Genomic DNA, 20,357 nt, shown 5'->3' with positions numbered 1-20,357 from the left:
TACTGGTTAGTATCTATCTATTTATCCTGCTACTGGTTAGTATCTATCTATTTATCCTGCTACTGGTTAGTATCTATTTATCCTGCTACTGGTTAGTATCTATCTATTTATCCTGCTACTGGTTAGTATCCATCTATTTATCCTGCTACTGGTTAGTATCTATCTATTTATCCTGCTACTGGTTAGTATCTATCTATTTATCCTGCTACTGGTTAGTATCTATTTATCCTGCTACTGGTTAGTATCTATCTATTTATCCTGCTACTGGTTAGTATCTATCTATTTATCCTGCTACTGGTTAGTATCTATCTATTTATCCTGCTACTGGTTAGTATCTATCTATTTATCCTGCTACTGGTTAGTATCTATCTATTTATCCTGCTACTGGTTAGTATCTATCTATTTATCCTGCTACTGGTTAGTATCTATTTATCCTGCTACTGGTTAGTATCTATCTATTTATCCTGCTACTGGTTAGTATCTATCTATTTATCCTGCTACTGGTTAGTATCTATCTATTTATCCTGCTACTGGTTAGTATCTATCTATTTATCCTGCTACTGGTTAGCATTACTATTATTTATTATTATTTTAAACATCTATATTTTTTATTAAATATATTTTCCTTTATTATTTTCCCCTAACCCTACCATCCCTCCCCTAATTGGAGTAAACTAATGGAGAGCAATACTCAGGCTTCTATTTAAAGCGTATACATACTATACAGTGCCTTCGGAAAGTATTCAGACCCCTTGACTTTTTCCACAATTTATTACGTTACAGCCTTATTCTAAAATTGATTAAATATTTTTTCCCCTCATCAATCTACACACAATAATGACAAAGCGAAAACAATTTTTTTGACATTTTTGCTAATTTATAAAATATAAATAACTTAAATATCACATTTCCATAAGTATTCAGACCCTTTGCTATGAGACTCGAAATTGAGCTCAGGTGCATCCTGTTTCCATTGATCATCCTTGAGATGTTTCTACAACTTGATTGGAGTCCACCTGTGGTAAATTCAATTGTTTGGACATGATTTGGAAAGGCACACTACTGTCTATATAAGGTCCCACAGTTGACAGTGCATGTCAGAGCAAAAACCAAGCCATGAGGTCGAAGGAATTGTCTGTAGAGCTCCGAGACAGGATTGTGTTGAGGCACAGATTTGGGGAAGGGTACCAAAACATTTCTGCAGCATTGAAGGTCTCCAAGAACACTGTGGCCTCCATCATTCTTAAATGGAAGAAGTTTGGAACCACCAAGACTCTTCCTAGAGCTGGCCGCCTGGCCAAACTGAGCAATCGGAGGAAAAGGTCCTTTGTCAGGGAGGTGACCAAGAACCTGATGGTCACTCTGACAGAGCTCCAGAGTTCCTCTGTGGAGATGGGAGAATCTTCCAGAAGGACAACCATCTCTGCAGCACTCCACCAATCAGGCCTTTATGGTAGAGTGGCCAGACGGAAGCCACTCCTCAGTAAAAGGCACATGACAGCCCGCTTGGAGTTTGCCAAATAGCACCTAAAGACTCTCAGACCATGAGAAACAAGATTCTCTGGTCTGATGAAACCAAGATTGAACTCTTTGGCCTGAATGCCAAGTGTCACGTCTGGAGGAAATCTGGCACCATCCCTGCGGTGAAGCATGGTGGTGGCAGCATCATCCTGTGGGGATGTTTTTCAGCAGCAGGGACTGGGAGACTAGTCAAGATCGAGGGAAAGATGAACGGAGCAAAGTACAGAGAGATCCTTGATGAAAACCTGCTCCAGAGCGCTCAGGACCTCAGACTGGGGCGAAGGTTCACCTTCCAACAGTACAACCCTCCAACAGTACTTTCCAAATTCTCTGTATGTATAAAGGGCTGTGGTAGATAGAACTTCATCCCGGTTCTAGAGGTCATAAGTAATAGGACCATTATTCTGTAAATTGACGTGGAATTTCATAGTTAAAACGAAACCCATTTCATGAAGCTCCCGACGAACAGTTCTTGTGCTGACGTTGCTTCCAGAGGCAGTTTTGAACTCAGTAGTGAGTGTTGCAACCGAGGACAGAGGATTTTTACATTCTACGCACTTCAGCACTCGGTGGTCCCGTTCTGTGAGCTTGTGTGGTCTACCACTTTGCATCTGAGCCGTTGTTGCTCCTAGACGTTTCCACTTCACAATAACAGCACTTACAGTTGAACAGGGCAGCTCTTGCAGGGCAAAAATTTGACAAACTGACTTGTTGGAAAGGTGGCATCCTATGATGGTGCCACTTTGAAAGTTACTGAGCTCTTCACTACAGGCCATTCTACTGCCAATGTTTGTCTATGGAGATTGTATGGCTGTGTGCTTGATGTTATACACCTGTCAGCAACAGGTGTGGCTGAAGTAGCCAAATCTAGAATTTGAATATATATAGTGTGTATTTACCACATGGTAGCAGGAAGCAGACAATATTTAAAACATGGGTTACGGTTCTAAATGAACAAATGTGTGTGAGTTGTGTGCTGAACCTCCTCTCTTCTCTCTTGTCTAGACGCTATTGGACCGTTTCGACTATGATGACGAGCCTGAGGTGGCCAACGAATCGAAGAAGGACGAGACCTCAACAGCCCCGCCCCCTTTGTAAGGCCGTGAACTGTGTGTGTGAGTGTTAACTTTGTGTGTGTGAACTGTGTGTGTGAGTGTTAACTCTGTGTGTGTGTGTGTGAGTGTGTTTCATTCTGACAGTACCCAGCATCCTCCAGGTTTCCCCCAGCACTTTCATCAGCACATGATGGGCATGACTCAAGACCCCACCCACCAGGTAATACACTGACCCCACCCACCAGGTAATATACTGACCCCACCCACCAGGTAATATACTGACCCCACCCACCAGGTGATATACTGACCCCACCCACCAGGTAATATACTGACCCCACCCACCAGGTGATATACTGACTCCACCCACCAGGTAATATACTGACCCCACCCACCAGGTAATATACTGACCCCACCAACCAGGTAATATACTGACTCCACCCACCAGGTAATATACTGACCCCACCCACCAGGTGATATACTGACCCCACCCACCAGGTAATACACTGACCCCACCCACCAGGTAACACACTGACCCCACCCACCAGGTAATATACTGACCCCACCAACCAGGTAAAACACAGCCCAGTCAAAACTGTTCGCTGCTCTGGCACCCCAATGGTGGAACAAGCTCCCTCACGACGTCAGGACAGCGGAGTCACTGACCACCTTCCGGAGACACTTGAAACCCTACCTCTTTAAGGAATACCTGGAATAGTATAAAAGTAATCCTTCTACCCCCCCTACCCCACCCCCCCCCCCAAAAAAAATATAAAAAAATAAACAAACAAAAATATAAAAAAAGATATATATATATACACTGCTCCAAAAAATAAAGGGAACACTTAAACAAGACAATGTAACTCCAAGTCAATCACACTTCTGTGAAATCAAACTGTCCACTTAGGAAGCAACACTAATTGACAATAAATGTAACATGCTGTTGTGCAAATGGAATAGACAACAGGTGGAAATTATAGGCAATTAGCAAGACACCCCCAATAAAGGACTGGTTTTGCAGGTGGTGACCATAGACCACTTCACAGTTCCTATGCTTCCTGGCTGATGTTTTGGTCACTTTTGAATCCTGGTGGTGCTTTCACTCTAGTGGTAGCATGAGACGGAGTCTACAACCCACACAAGTGGCTCAGGTAGTGCAGTTCATCCAGGATGGCACATCAATGCGAGCTGTGGCAAGAAGGTTTGCTGTGTCTGTCAGCGTAGTGTCCAGAGCATGGAGGCGCTACCAGGAGACAGGCCAGTACATCAGGAGACGTGGAGGAGGCCGTAGGAGGGCAACAACCCAGCAGCAGGACCGCTACCTCCGCCTTTGTGCAAGGAGGAGCACTGCCAGATCCCTGCCAGCAGGCCACAAATGTGCATGTGTCTGCTCAAACGGTCAGAAACAGACTCCATGAGTGTGGTATGAGGGCCCGACGTCCACAGGTGGGGGTTGTGCTTACAGCCCAACACCGTGCAGGATGTTTGGCATTTTCCAGAGAACACCAAGATTGGCAAATTCGCCACTGGCGCCCTGTGCTCTTCACAGATGAAAGCAGGTTCACATTGAGCACGTGACAGACGTGACAGAGTCTGGAGACGCCGTGGAGAACGTTCTGCTGCCTGCAACATCCTCCAGCATGACCGGTTTGGCGGTGGGTCAGTCATGGTGTGGGGTGGCATTTCTTTGGGGGGCCGCACAGCCCTCCATGTGCTCGCCAGAGGTAGCCTGACTTCCATTAGGTACCGAGATGTGATCCTCAGACCCCTTGTGAGACCATATGCTGTTGCGGTTGTCCCTGGGTTCCTCCTAATGTAAGACAATGCTAGACCTCATGTGGCTGGTGTGTGTCAGCAGTTCCTGCAAGAGGAAGGCATTGATGCTAAGGACTGGCCCGCCCGTTCCCCAGACCTGAATCCAATTGAGCACATCTGGGACATCATGTCTCGCTCCATCCACCAACGCCACATTGCACCACAGACTGTCCAGGAGTTAGCGGATGCTTTAGTCCAGGTCTGGGAGGAGATCCCTCAGGAGACCATCTGCCACCTCATCAGGAGCATGCCCAGGCGTTGTAGGGAGGTCATACAGGCACGTGGAGGCCACACACACTACTTTGCCTCATTTTGACTTGTTTTAAGGACATTACATCAAAGTTGGATCAGCCTGTAGTGTGGTTTTCCACTTTAATTTTCAGGGTGACTCCAAATCCAGACCTCCATGGGTTGATACATTTGATTTCCATTGATAATTTTTGTGTGATTTTGTTGTCAGCACATTCAACTATGTAAAGAAAAAAGTATTTAATAAGATTATTTCATTCATTCAGATCTAGGATGTGTTATTTTAGTGTTCCCTTAATTTTTTTGAGCAGTGTATATAAAACAAATGAAAATTAAAAATATACTCTAAAAATTAACAAATTAGAAAAAAAAAAAATTGTAAAGTGGTTGTCCCACTGGCTATCATAAGGTGAATGCACCAATTTGTAAGTCGCTCTGGATAAGAGCGTCTGCTAAATGACGTAAATGTAAATGTGATACACTGACCCCACCCACCAGGTAATACACTGACCCCACCCAAAGGTAATATACTGTTCTTTCTCTCTCTCGCTCTGTCTCTGTCTGTCTTGTTGCCTGCCAGGCCTACGCAGGAATGGTGCCTCCTCTTGGGCATGCCCACCCAGGCCAGCCCCTCCGTGGTACGGGGCCTCCAGGCTTCCCTGTGGGATACCCTCCACACAACAAAGCCTTCAGCCAAAACATGGCACAGCAACAACAGGTGATATGAATACATTCATAGATTCGATTTTGGCGAAGTTATTAATTACACTTTGTATGGTGTATCAATACACCCAGTCACTACAAAGATACAGGCGTCCTTCCTAACTCAGTTGCTGGAGAGGAAGGAAACCGCTCAGGGATTTCACCATGAGGCCAATGGTGACTTTAAAACAGTTATAGAGAACTGAAGACGGATCAACAACATTGTAGTTACTCCGCAATACTAACCTAAATAATATTCCAAAACATGCATCTTGTTTGCAATAAGGCACTAAAGTAAAACTACAAAACAGTGTGGCAAAGTAATTAATTTCATGTCCTGAATACAAAGCATTATGTTTGGGGCAAATCCTACACAACACATCACTGAGTACGACTCTTCCTATTTTCAAGCATGGTGGTGGCTGCATCATGTTATGGGTATGCTTGTCATCGGCAAGGACTAGGGAGTTTTTTAGGATAAAAATTAACGGAATAGAGCTAACCACAGGCAAAATCCTAGAGAAAAACCTGGTTCAGTCTGCTTTCCAACAGACACTGGGAGACAAATTCACCTTTCAGCAGGACAATAACCTACAACACAAGGCCAACTATACACTGGAGCTGCTTACCAAGACGACATTGAATGTTCCTGAGTGGCCTAGTTACAGTTTTGACGGAAATCGGCTTGAACATTTTTTACATTTCAGTCATTTAGCAGACGCTCTTATCCAGAGCGACTTACAGTTAGTGAGTGCATACATTTTTCATAAATTTTTTTCCATACTGGCCCCCCGTGGGAATCGAACCCACAACCCTGACGTTGCAAGCGCCATGCTCTACCAACTGAGCTACAGGGGGCCTATCTATGGCAAGACCTGAAAATGGCTGTCTAGCAATGACTAACACCAACTTGACAGAGCTTGAAGAATTAAAAAATAAAAAAATAAAAATTGCAAATATTGTTCAATCCAGGTGTGCAAAGCTCTTAGAGACTTACCCAGTAAGACTATCAGCTGTAATCGCTGCCCAAGTTTACTCTAACATGTATTGACTCAGGGGTGTGAATACTTATGTAAATATATATTGCCAAACCTTGCTCTAGATCACACAGAAAACGATACATACCTCGGCCTAAACATCAGCACCACAGGAAACTTCCACAAGGCTGTGAACGATCTGAACGAAGAGACAAGGCAAGAAGGGCCTTCTACGCCATCAAAAGGAACATAAAATTCGACATCCCAATTAGGATCTGGCTAAAAATACTTGAATCAGTTATAGAACCCATTGCCCTTTATGGTTGTGAGGTCTGGGGTCCGCTCACCAACCAAGAATTCACAAAAAGGGACAAACACCAAATTGAGACTCTTCATGTAGAATTCTGCAAAAATATCCTCAGTGTACAACGTAAAACACCAAATAATGCATGCAGAGCAGAATGAGGACGATACCCACTAGTTATCAAAATCCAGAAAAGAGCCGTTAAATTCTACAACCACTTAAAAGGAAGCGATTCCCAAACCTTCCATAACAAAGCCATCACCTACAGAGAGATGAACCTGGAGAAGAGTCCCCTAAGCAAGCTGGTCCTGGGGCTCTGTTCACAAACAAACAGACCCCACAGAACCCCAGGACAACAACACAATTAGACCCAACCAAATCATGAGAAAACAAAAATATAATTACTTGACACATTAGAAAGAATTGTCCGGGACAAGGTAATACGTCCATTGAACAGGTCAGGGTTAGGTTTGGGAGGTATACTGTATATACCCTATACTGGGGTATTTGGAAAAAGCCACAGGATGGTTTTTCAATACCGTCAAAACTATTTATTTGAAGTTTTTCAATACATATTTATATTTGTAGATACTTTTTAAAGTTAATACCTGCAGTCAACTTGTGCAATATGTTAGGAGATAAAGCAGGTTGCGTTCTTCATTTCACCTGTCACATTATTTTACATTATGAAGCTTACCGTAGTTCCCCAGAATAGTTGAGCCAGTCATGTAATTGTTAGTTTGGAAATAGCACAACAGGAGAAAGTGGGAGCTAGTGAGTCCATAGTAGAGATCTTCACGGGTCCAAAAAGTTGGCTTTCCCACCTCGAACCGATTTGCATAAATACTGTACATTTTAAAAATATAGAGACCCGTTCTGAACGGACCCGGAGACGACTATACCCGCTCCGTATAGACCTGGTCAGATCCAGACCCGGTCCGATCCGGGTGAGGGAAGTAGCAGAAAAGTAATTTTTAAAGCTACTTTATTAACCAGAGCTGATAAAGTGGGAGAGGTGCCGCTCTAGCAGGCGGGGGAGGGGCCGTACTGTGAGGGAGTGACACCGGAACAGGGAGGAGAGAGAGACGGCAACCAACCAAGCCAATTCACGCTATAGTCGACTAATAGCTGCCATAGCTAGGTTATTTATCATCCAATATGATTACGTAGTACCTGTCTTGACTGCATCAAACCAGGAGAAGCTAGTTAACTAGCTAACCAGGCTAATTGAGGCTGCAACTCCATTCAGAAAATAAAGTAGCAGCCTCAATTAGCCTAGCTAGCTAGTTAACTAGCTTCTCCTGGTTTGATGCAGCTGGTTTGATGTAGCTAGCTACCTGTTGGCTCTTGGTCGTTGTAGTCTTTCCTTCTCCTTTAACTTTTAATTCCCTCATTTTAATTCCATCGATTAAATTTCTCCTAACGTTTGCCCCGCGAGGCTCTATGACCAATGTTCCCTGTTGCACTGTGCAGCCGTGCACCTCCTCCAGGACTGCTGTGCAGAAGAAATACCAGGCCGCGCAGAGACGCAAGTGATTGAACTTCTGAGTTTGCCCCATTAGTTTGCACTATATGCAGTGGCTTGCGAAAGTATTCACCCCCCTTGGCATTTTTCCTATTTTGGGGGTTTGTATCATTCGATTTACATGACATGCCACTTTGAAGATACAAAATATTTTTTATTGTGAAACAAACAAGAAATAAGACAAAAAAACAGAAAACTTGAGCGTGCATAACTATTCACCCCCAGATAAGACAGGAGAATTACACCAGACAGGACAGAATGACCCTAGCCCCCCAGCACATAGACTATAGCAGCATAGATACTCAGCTAACGTTTATCACTTCTCAGAACTCATCATGCATTGCAAACGTTCTACATGCAATAAATAATTGTATTAACATATTTACTGACTTATTGATGTTCTAAATGTTATGGTTTCTACTCGTCAGGATATGAACATGGACCTTAACTCCCCTCTTCCCTCTCCCCTGTCCCCTCTCCCCTATGAAGGATGGAAGACACCGACCAGACGGCAAGAGGTCACGCTCAGGATCCAGGTGAGGATCTGATTGGTTAGTTTGATCCAGGTGAGGATCTGATTGGTTAGTCAAGGTTAAGTTGGATCCAGGTGAGGATCTGATTGGTTAGTTTGATCCAGGTGAGGATCTGATTGTTTAGTTGGATCCAGGTGAGGATCTGATTGTTTAGTTGGATCCGGGTGAGGATCTGATTGGTTAGTTTGATCCAGGTGAGGATCTGATTGTTTAGTTGGATCCAGTTGAGGATCTGATTGTTTAGTTGGATCCAGGTGAGGATCTGATTGGTTATTCAAGGTTTAGTTGGATCCAGGTGAGGATCTGATTGTTTAGTTGTATCCAGGTGAGGATCTGATTGGTTAGTCAACAATAATAAGTTAGGCCAGAGATAACTGGGAACTCAACATGTCAGTCTAGATTATAATGATATGAACCAGGATGAGACTGTGATGTCATAGATAAAGAATCTCCAGGAAATACGTTAACGCCCATATTCAGAAAGTGTCTCAGAAAGAATGTGCTGATTTAGGATTAGTTTAGCCTTTTAAATCAACCTTTGTGAATAGCTGATGAAACTTCTAGTGAATGGGTCTGTCTCTCTGTAGGTCTCCTAAGATGTAATGATGTCTGTCGGTCTCTCTGTAGGTCTCCTAAGAAGAGGCGGTCCAACTCTAAAACACGGCGGTCCCGACACAGACTCTCACGGTCACGAGACCGCCGCCGACACTCCCCACGATGCCGCTCCAATGAACAAAGAGCGAGGGAGAAAGAGAGAGGGACAGACAGCTGGAAGGACTGCCAGAGCCCAAAGCTGACACACTGAGCGGTGAGACAGACAGACAGCTGGAAGGACTGCCACAGCCCAAAGCTGACACGCTCCGGGGAATGCTGTCTCCTCTGGGGTAGAACCCCGAGCCCCTCCTCTGGGGTAGAACACAGAGCCCCTCCTCTGGGGTAGAACCCCGAGCCCCTCCTCTGGGGTAGAACACAGAGCCCCTCCTCTGGGGTAGAACCCCCGAGCCCCTCCTCTGGGGTAGAACACAGAGCCCCTCCTCTGGGGTAGAACCCAGAGCCCCTCCTCTGGGGTAGAACACAGAGCCCCTCGGTTCTATCAGACCGTGAGGACGTCTGTCCGGTATCAACCTTTAACTACCTCCCACCTCTCCCCCGTGCTTCCCTCCTGGCAGCTGTATGGACCCTGTACGGCTGGTGAGCAATCAGACCCTCGTTTACTCACCAGCTTCAATCAGCCCCAATTAGTCCTGGTCGGAGGACCCGTCGAGACCTGGCACGTCCAGCAGAGGGAGGCACCGCTGCGTGATGTTGGCTCCGTCTGTCACCAGGCCTCGATGAGTCTCCCCCTGGTGGCTTGTCCGCGGTACGCCACATAGCCTACAAGCCATTTTAAAAGTCTAATGAATCCTTGTAATACAAATCCATTATTTATTTTAGAAAATGTAGTCTATTTCAGAAAAAAAGAATAGCATACTCTGAGTTGTCCTTATGTTAGGTCCTGATCTGGCTATGCCATATGGCTGTGGGCTACACTAGTTCATTTAGCAGACAAGATATGGTTAGAATTCCGTGGCATTATTTTATAGTATGAAGAATACAATTGAACAAAGCTGAATAAAATAGAAAGGATATTTTCTCCAAACGATTTGAGGAAGTGGCCACATGCGGCTATTCTGTGTTGAGCGGTTAACAAAGAAACAGGTCCTCCTTTATACTTCATTTAGAGTTATTAATGTAACTTTAGTTGTTCTACAAACGTTGGGCTATATGCTTTGATTTTTAATACATTGTAAGGCTGTATGATGAGACTCTAATGATGATTTGAAAAAAAGTCACTTGAAAGGCATGAGCTCTGCTTTGTTTTAAGCGCAGGCTGTACACACTTCATCAGTCTCTCATTCACAATTTGACAAGCACTTGATAATGCCTCAAATTTGTGGCCGCAATGCACCCTAAACCAATCAATGCCTTTTGCGGCCCGGAGTGCTGCATTGTGCCCTTCTCCCTGAGTGTGCTGCGCAATCCAAAGCGTCTCTCACTCACATGGCTCTCCGTCACGTGATCGGGTCTTTCTCACAGGCTACAAGTTAAGACATACACATCGGGGACGCAACTGCGCGCGTCCTTATCCAATTCCGAGGTGCATATTGAAGATATTGGAAGAACTGTCTTTGCAGCAATTCGACCATGAAGGCCTGATTCACACAGTCTCATCTGAACAATTGATGTTAAGATGTGTCTGTTACTTAAACTCTGTGAAGCATTTATTTGGACTGCAATTTCTGAGGCTGGTAATTCTAATGAACTTATCCTCTGCAGCAGAGGTAACTCTGGGTCTTCCTTTCCTGTGGCGGTCCTCATGAGAGCCAGTTTCATCATAGCGCTTGATGGTTTTTGCAACTGCACTTGAAGAAACTTTCAAAGTTCTTGAAATGTTCCCTATTGACTGACCTTCATGTCTTAAAGTAATGATGGGCTGTTGTTTCTCTTTGCTTATTTGAGCTGTTCTTGCCATAATATGGACTTGGTCTTTTACCAAATAGGGCTATCTTCTGTATACCCCCCCTACCTTGTCACAACACAACTGATTGGCTCAAACGCATTAAGAAGGAAAGAAATTCAAAAACTTAACTTTTAAAAAGGAACACCTGTTAATTGAAATGCATTCCAGGTGACTACCTCATGAAGCTGGTTGAGAGAATGCCAAGAGTGTGCAAATCTGTCATCAAGGCAAAGGGTGGCTATGAAGTGGCTATTTAACACTTTTTTGGTTACTACATGATTCCATATGTGTTATTTCATAGTTTTGATGTCTTCACTATTATTCTACAATGTAGAAAATTATAAAAATAAAGAAAGTAGTATGTGTGTCCAAACCTTTGACTGGTACTGTGTATGCCAGTGGATTAATGTGCTTAATTTAAAGAAGTTATTTGGCCACTTTAGTTGTGATACAAACCTTATTAAAACATATAGGCCTATGGTGAATGTGGGCAGGCGAGGTGAGTAGTCATGCTGTACTTCGCTCCGCAGGTAATATGACACATTACATTACAATGGAACGATTTGATTAGTGTAATGTTAGCTAGCTACATAGTTGTATTTGTATCAAAGATAAAGGTGTAGTATAGAGAAACTATCGAGGTTAGCTAGCCAGCTACATTCGTTCACAGCGACGCCGTTTTTCAAACAAAGTCAACACCGCAGCCATTGCTAGCTAGCCAACACTACCAGCTAGCAGTACTGTAGCAACTAAATACAATATCCTTTTAGCCAGCTACATTCGTTCGCAGCGACGCCGTTTTTCAAACAAAGTCATCACCGCAGCCATTGCTAGCTAGCCAACGCTACCAGCTAGCAGTACTGTAGCAACTAAATACAATATCATTTTAGCCAGCTACATTCGTTCGCAGCGACGCCGTTTTTCAAACAAAGTCAACACCACAGCCATTGCTAGCTAGCCAACACTACCAGCTAGCAGTACTGTAGCAGCTAAATACAATACAATTTTAGTCAATGAGAATTTTGCAACATAAAGCTTCCCTTTCTGAACATTCGAGATGTGTAGTCCACTTGTGTAGCTAGCATGACTGACTTTGTGCTAGCTAGCCAACGTTTAATTATTGCTGCGTTATGAAAGGAACTAGACACGGACACGAATTATCTGTTTAGTGTGTTAACACACTATTGGTGGTTTGTTGTAACCAAGTATTGGTGCTAAACCGTGTGTTATTGGATGCTAGCATGCTAGTTAGCTATGGCGTCATAGGATACGGTGCCCTGGGCGGTTTTCATGGAAGAATAGTGTAGCAAGTTAGCTAGCTGAATAAAGTAAGTTAGAGTCTATTCCTAGAAACATTGAACCGCTGTAGTTTACAACAATTCTAATTTCTAAAGTGGAAGTTGGGAGAGTTATATTCGGGTGTTTCAGTGAAACAATTATAGTTTCTGAGGTGGAAGTTGGGAGAGTTATATTTGGGAGTTGTGGTGAGGGAGGCCCCCGCTCTCTCCTTTCCCAGATGTTTAGTTCATTTCATTCCGATCTCCTCTGCATTATTGTAGCCATTTGCTGCAGCCTGTCAACTATGCCTCTGCCTATCCCTGTTCTCTCCTCTCCGCACAGGCTACACAAACGCCTCACACCGCGTGGCTGCTGCCTCTCTAACCTGGTGGTCCCTGCACGCACCACCCACCTGGAGTTCCAGGTCTCAGGCAGCCTCTGGAACTGCCGTTCTGCTGCCAACAAGGCAGAGTTCATCCCAGCCTATGCTACCCTCCAGTCCCTCGACTTCTTGGCGCTGACGGAAACATGGATTACCACTGAAAACACTGCTACTCCTACTGCTCTCTCCTCGTCTGACCATGTGTTCTCGCATACCCCGAGAGCATCTGGTCAGCGGGGTGGTGGCACAGGAATCCTCATCTCTCCCAAGTGGACATTCTCAATTTTTCCCCTAACCCAGTGCTTCTCAATTATTTTCTGTTGCGCCCCCCCTAGGAAGAAGTAAACATTTCGCGCCCCCCAACTCTCCGCCGCAACTGGAAATAGTATCATTTGTCTATGAAATTGTTCTAAGTACACCTCTGCATAACATTGTATCCTTATTAACATTAAAGAAAATAAAAAAAAAATAAAGAAATATAGATCAACTTACAACAAAGAATAACTTTATTAACATTGTTTTTTAGTCTGTAACAGAAAAGACTTAAAGTGCATCAATTTGCCTGAAATGTGCCTTATTTAAACTGTAAAAAAAATTTGACCATTTGATACTGAAAAATAAAATATAATCAATAAATAATAATAAATTCAAATTGATCAGCAACATGAACTCAGGAGCCCAATATATGAAACACTGACCTATAAAACAAAAATGAATAAAACCATTTGTGCTGATTTTTTTTTAGCAAAATGAGGAAGTCAGGATTAATGGCAAAAGGCACGTTTGTCTTTGAGTTTATCTACCAGCTGTTCTTTAAGATCGTTAGCAATGTCATTTATACGTCTGGCGACAGTGTCATTGGACAGAGGGATAGTTTTTATTTTTGCAGCACTTGCGTCATCCAGCATGACAGAGACCATGTCTAATGCTGCAGGCAGTATCAGCTCCTCTGCTATGGAGTGTTTTTTTTTGCACTGAGCAATTTGGTACGCCAACTTATATGATGCTAACAGTGCTCGCTGGTTTCCCTGAAGTAGCATTCACAAAGCGGGACGATTGTTGGCAATATTCGGCATGTTTTCGCTGAAAAAACTCAAGCGGCTTATCAGCGTGATTGGGGTGTAATGTATTTAAGTGACGCCTTAATTTATTTGGCTTCATGCTGTCCGCTGCCAACATTTTTAGACACAGTAAACATACCGGTCTTTCCTCTTCTCCCACCGTAGTCACAGTGAAGCCAAGCGCTACATACGCATCGTCATATTTCCTCGTCTTAGCTTTCGGGAGACTTACGTTTGACTCATTATCTCCGTCTCTCTCCGCCTTTCTTTTCATCCCTGTTAGATATGTTTCCATGGTGTCTCTTAAGGGTTTGTTATCTGCACTTCATATCTCCTACTCTGTGCTTTTGTTCGGTGCAAAAAAAAACTACTCCCTGCGGCAAAAAAAAGCATGTTCCCCAGGGTCACACGCGCCCCCCCGGCATCGCTCCGAGCCCCCCCAGGGGGGCGCGCCCCACTATTTGAGAAGGACTGCCCTAACCCATCTGTCTATCTCCTCATTTGAATTCCATGCTGTCACAGTCACTAGCCCATTTAAGCTTAATATCCTTGTCATCTATCGCCCTCCAGGTTCCCTTGGAGAGTTCATCAATGAGCTTGACGCCTTGATAAGTTCCTTTCCTGAGGATGGCTCACCCCTCACAGTTTTGGGGGATTTCAACCTCCCTACGTCTACATTTGACTCATTTCTCTCTGCCTCCTTCTTTCCACTCCTCTCCTCTTTTGACCTCACCCTCTCACCGCTAATGCCACTTTCTACCACTCTAAATTCCAAGCATCTGCCTCTAACCCTAGGAAGCTCTTTGCCACATTCTCCTCCCTGCTGAATCCTCCCCCCCCCCTCCTCCCTCTCTGTGGATGACTTCGTCAACCACTTTGAAAAGAAGGTTGACGACATCCGATCCTCGTTTGTTAAGTCAAATGACACTGCTGGTCCTGCTCACACTGCCCTAACCTATGCTTTGACTTCTTTCTCCCCTCTCTCTCCAGATAAAATCTTGCGACTTGTGACTGCAGGCCGCCCAACAACCTGCCCGCTTGACCCTATCCCCTCCTCTCTTCTCCAGACCATCTCCGGTGACCTTCTCCCCTACCTCACCTCGCTGATCAACTCATCCTTGACCGCTGGCTATGTCCCTTCCGTCTTCAAGAGAGCGAGAGTTGCACCCCTTCTCAAAAAAACAACACTCGATCCCTCCGATGTCAACAACTACAGACCAGTATCCCTTCTTTCTTTTCTTTCCAAAACTCTTGAGCGTGCCGTCTTTAGCCAACTCTCTTGCTATCTCTCTCAGAATTACCTTCTTGATCCAAACCAGTCAGGTTTCAGGACTGGTCATTCAACTGAGACTGCTCTTCTCTGTGTCACGGAGGCTCTCCGCACTGCTAAAGCTAACTCTCTCTCCTCTGCTCTTGTCCTTCTAGACCTGTCTGCTGCCTTTGATACTGTGAACCATCAGATACTCCTCTCCAACCTCTCCGAGCTGGGCATCTCCGGCGCGGCTCACTCTTGGATTGCGTCCTACCTGACCGGTCGCTCCTACCAAGTGGTGTGGCGAGAAGCTGTCTCCGCACCACTTGCGCTCACCACTGGTGTCCCCCAGGGCTCAGTTCTAGGCCCTCTCCTATTCTCGCTACACACCAAGTCACTTGGCTCTGTCATATCCTCACATGGCCTCTCCTATCATTGCTACGCTGACGATACACAACTAATCTTCTCCTTTCCCCCTTCTGATAACCAGGTGGCGAATCGCATCTCTGCATGTCTGGCAGACATATCAGTATGGATGACGGATCACCACCTCAAGCTGAACCTTGGCAAGACGGAGCTGCTCTTCCTCCCGGGGAAGGACTGCCCGTTCCATGATCTCGCCATCACGGTTGACAACTCCGTTGTGTCCTCCTCCCAGAGTGCGAAGAGCCTTGGCGTGACCCTGGACAACACCCTGTCGTTCTCCGCTAACATCAAGGCGGTGACCCGATCCTGTAGGTTCATGCTCTACAACATTCGGAGAGTACGCCCCTGCCTTACACAGGAAGCGGCACAGGTCCTAATCCAGGCACTTGTCATCTAAGCTCCTGAGTGGCGCAGTGGTCTAAGGCACTGCATCACAGTGCTAACTGTGCCACTAGAGATCCTGGTTCGAATCCAGGCTCTGTCGCAGCCGGCCGCGACTGGGAGACTCATGGGCGGCGCACAATTGGCCCAGCGTTGTCCAGGGTAGGGGAGGGAATGGCAGGCAGGGATGTAGCTCAGTTGATAGAGCATGGTGTTTGCAACGCCAGGGTTGTGGGTTTGATTCCACGGGGGGCCAGTATAAAAAATAAAAAAAATAAAAATGTATTCACTAACTGTAAGTCGCTCTGGATAAGAGCGTCTGCTAAATGACTAAAATGTAAATGTAAATCTCCCGTCTGGATTACTGCAACTTGCTGTTGGCTGGGCTCCCTGCCTGTGCCATTAAACCCCTACAACTCATCCAGAATGCCGCAGCCCGTCTGGTGTTCAACCTTCCCAAGTTCTCTCACGTCACCCCGCTCCTCCGCACACTCCACTGGCTTCCAGTTGAAGCTCGCATCTGCTACAAGACCATGGTGCTTGCCTACGGAGCTGTGAGGAGAACGGCACCTCCGTACCTTCAGGCTCTGATCAGTCCCTATACCCAAACGAGGGCATTGCGTTCATCCACCTCTGGCCTGCTGGCTCCCTACCTCTGCGGAAGCATAGTTCCCGCTCAGCCCAGTCAAAACTGTTCGCTGCTCTGGCACCCCAATGGTGGAACAAGCTCCCCTCACGACGCCAGGACAGCGGAGTCACTCACCACCTTCCGGAGACATTTGAAACCCCACCTCTTTAAGGAATACCTGGGATAGGATAAAGTAATCCTTCTACCCCCCCAAAAAAAATAAAATAAAAAATAAAATAATAATTGTAAAGTGGTTATCCCACTGGCTATAGGGTGAATGCACCAATTTGTAAGTCGCTCTGGATAAGAGCGTCTGCTAAATGACGTAAATGTAAATGTAAATGTATGGGCTAGGCTACATGAGGTGTGCGACTATGATTCGAAGAAGTCACACAAAAAAATTCATTGTTTCTTGCCTTATACTGGGCATCATTCACAAGTGATAATATATAATTCACAAGTGATAGGCTAATATTGTCACCCATCAGACTATTCTTGACTTAATCTTGTCTTTACATAACATATACTAAATAATATATGTGTGAAATTAGTTTCGATTTAGAATGGACCATTATCATGAACCTGTCTCGAAACAGGGTGTCACGTTCGTTTAAGGACGGGTCAGACCAAGGCGCAGCGTGAAATGCGTACATGTTTATTTTAAATGATAAACACACTAAACCAAACAACCGAAACGTGAAGTCCTCAGGCTACACACAAAACAAGATCCCACAACTAACGAGTGCCAATAGGCTGCCTAAGTATGAACCCCAATCAGAGACAACGAGCGACAGCTGCCTCTGATTGGGAACCACACCGGCCAACATACATTTACATTTACATCATTTAGCAGACGCTCTTATCCAGAGCGACTTACAAATTGGATATACACACATACACATAGATATACACAACATAGAAAACCACACATATAAGAGTCCCCTGAGTCAGGGCGTGACACAGGGGCAGGGGAAGAAATACTTGTCATCTTTGCACTTAAATATCGAATGGAGGACACTTTTTTATTTTCATGCCAGCCAGGTAGGCTATACTCCTGTTGTAAAGTGAAGCAAAGTGCTTAATATTAGGAAAGTTGAGAAATAAATATAGTAGGCCTAGCCTATAGAAAGCTGATGGGATCCTCCTCTTTTTAATAGAGGCCATCACTCTGTTTTATCAATTGCATGGCCTATAGAAATGTTGCGCAACATGAGCTCATGGGCTCTCATGAAGTGTTTGATTCATTTGCATTGATGTCAGAGTGATTAGAGGGACAATAGAGTGCTGAGTACCAGGCAGTTAGCAGGTTTGGTAGGCTACTAATGACCATCAGCAGCATCAGAGCTTGGAGAAGCCTAATTACCGTGACTAAACAGTCACGTGGAATTTGACTGCCTTCATGACTCGTGACCGCCGGTGTGGCGGTAATACGGTCACCACAACAGCCCTGTTCATTGGTCCACTGATATTCACTGTCTTTAGAAAAAAACAAAAAAAACATTGTAAAGTGGTTATCCCACTGGCTATAAGGTGAATGCACCTATTTGTAAGTCGCTCTGGATAAGAGCGTCTGCTAAATGACATAAATGTAAATGTAAATGTTTAGCTGTTCGCTGGTGAACAAAAGTGAGAAGAAACAAATTTAACATCAACAAAAAACTTTTATAATAATAGAAATTAACAGTAAACGTTGGTTAAAAACATATAGACATTTCAAGTGTTCTATTATCAGTTATGTACAGTGTTTTAGTAGTGTGTAAATCGTTGTAGTACTAATAGTGGGGAAGATAAATAAACAGGTACATATTGGTGGTATTTACAATGTTTGTTCTTTACTGGTTGCCATTTTCTTATGACAACGGGCCACAAATCTTTCTGCTGTGCACACTGCAGTATTTCGCCTAACAGATGTCTCTCTCTCTCCCCTCTCTCTCTTCCTCCCTTTCTCTCTCCCCTGTCTCTCTCCCCTTTGATCCCCTGCTGATTTTGTACGTTTGCCCACTGACAAAGAAATGATCAGTCTATAATTTTAATGGTAGGTTTATTTGAACAGTGAGAGACAGAATAACAACAAAAAAATCCAGAAAAACGCATGTCAAAAATGTTATATATTTATTTGCATTTTAATGAGGGAAATAAGTATTTGACCCCTCTGCAAAACATGACTTAGTACTTGGTGGCAAAACCCTTGTTGGCAATCACAGAGGTCAGACGTTTCTTGTAGTTGGCCACCAGGTTTGCACACATCTCAGGAGGGATTTTGTCCCACTCCTCTTTGCAGATCTTCTCCAAGTCATTAAGGTTTCGAGGCTGACATTTGGCATAATATGTACATGTATGTAGGGGTAAAAATGTAGTATGCATGTGGGTGGAGTCCAGTGAGTGGGTGGAGTCCAGTGAGTGTGTATAGAGCCAGGGCAAGAGAGTCAGTCTAAATAAAAAGGGGGTCAATGCAAATAGTCCGGGTAGCCATTTGATTATCTGTTTAGCAGTCTGTTGGCTTGGGGTTAGAAGCTGTTCAGGAGCCTTTTGGTCCCAGACTTGGCAGTCTGGTACCACTTGCCATGCAGTAGCAGAGATAAGTCTATGACTTGGGTGGCTGGAGTCTTTTGACAATTTTTAGGGCCTTTCTGAACTCTGTTTACAGCTAGGCTTGTGGATACAAGATGTTTCTATCATTTTTAAGTTAAAAGGAAACTTAACACATGGAATGAAATCTCGTCCACTATTTCGCCTAAAGGCAATTGTTTTAAATAAACTATTTTCGTAGTCTCCCCTTTCTATTTTCGTAGTCTCCCCTTTGCTCAATTTAATATTCAAAGTTATCAACCTAAAAGTGATGTTTCACTGCAAAATCGAAGTTTGTTAATGTTTTTAGACCTCTGTGATCTTATGTAGAGAAGTCTAAGGCCCTGTTTGAATACTTCAGAAATGCTTGTATGTTGATCCATCAAATCAAGACAGAATATAGACAAACAATACAGACAGAATATATCGACAGAGAATTTCCTAATCCACACACTATAAATACCTTATTCCTGACCCTGTGTTACAACACTGGGGTTGTGGGTTTGATACCTGTATGTCTGGGCCATGCCCCATTCATTCTGTGTAGAACTGTAAAGTAAGGTAAAGTAAGGTGTGATAAAGTAGCCTAGTCTGAGCCAGACCAGCTCATAGGCAGCTTGATGTACAAGTACATTTACATTTTAGTCATTTAGCAGACGCTTTTATCCAGAGCGATTTACAGGAGCAAGTAGTGTTAAGTGCCTTGCTCAAGGGCACATCGACAGTAACCTTTCGGTTACTAGGCACAACGCTCTTAACCACTAAGCTACCTGCTGCCCCCTGGACACCCCCTGGACAGGACGCTAGTCTATAGCAGAGCCTTGGGATAAAAGCCTCTGAAATTATGTCACTTTTGACCAGTGACAACTGTCTGAGCTGCAATAATTTCACCTTGAGATCAGTTGTAGGTTGGATGAACATTTTTCAACCACATGATTTCTAACCTATTTGGACACTTTATAACATCTTTCTGCACACATTTTTACAGATTAATTCATTTTCACAAGCGCCACTAGATCATTCTTTGATTTCCATGTGCGGTAGGAATTCGGTGTGATTATAAAAATGTATCTGAGTTAATCTCGGTCGAATCTGCGGCCACGCAGTGCCGGTAGTGTCTTCGCCTGCCAATCAGATCTCTGCTCACCCATCCCCTGGCCGCTGATTGGACAAAATAAACTCCTCGCTAATAGAAATTTAGCA

The 20,357-nt window shown here is 44.3% G+C and overlaps 1 protein-coding gene across 1 annotated transcript; it reads left to right on the top strand.

Annotated features, from left to right (window-relative positions):
- The first annotated feature begins 2,533 nt into the window (after positions 1-2,533).
- Positions 2,534-10,080, top strand: LOC121556281 (SR-related and CTD-associated factor 4-like). The gene is made up of 4 exons (XM_041870179.1): positions 2,534-2,796; positions 5,218-5,355; positions 8,635-8,681; positions 9,306-10,080. The coding sequence occupies exons 1-4, from the start codon at positions 2,764-2,766 to the stop codon at positions 9,481-9,483; spliced, it is 396 nt and encodes a 131-aa protein (XP_041726113.1). The 5' UTR covers positions 2,534-2,763; the 3' UTR covers positions 9,484-10,080.
- The last annotated feature ends 10,277 nt before the right edge of the window (positions 10,081-20,357 follow it).

This window comes from Coregonus clupeaformis, unplaced genomic scaffold (genome assembly GCF_020615455.1).
Source record: "Coregonus clupeaformis isolate EN_2021a unplaced genomic scaffold, ASM2061545v1 scaf0045, whole genome shotgun sequence".
In the NCBI taxonomy this organism is placed as follows: Eukaryota; Metazoa; Chordata; class Actinopteri; order Salmoniformes; family Salmonidae; genus Coregonus; species Coregonus clupeaformis.
Note: the sequence above shows the minus strand (reverse complement) of the source record. Positions and strands in the feature narration are given on the sequence as shown.

Coding starts and splice junctions, on each gene's coding strand:
- LOC121556281 (XM_041870179.1), top strand. CDS start 2,764: ATGATGGGCATGACTCAAGACCCCACCCACCAG. Junction 2,797..5,217: donor CTCAAGACCCCACCCACCAG/GTAATACACTGA, acceptor GTTGCCTGCCAG/GCCTACGCAGGAATGGTGCC. Junction 5,356..8,634: donor ACATGGCACAGCAACAACAG/GTGATATGAATA, acceptor TCCCCTATGAAG/GATGGAAGACACCGACCAGA.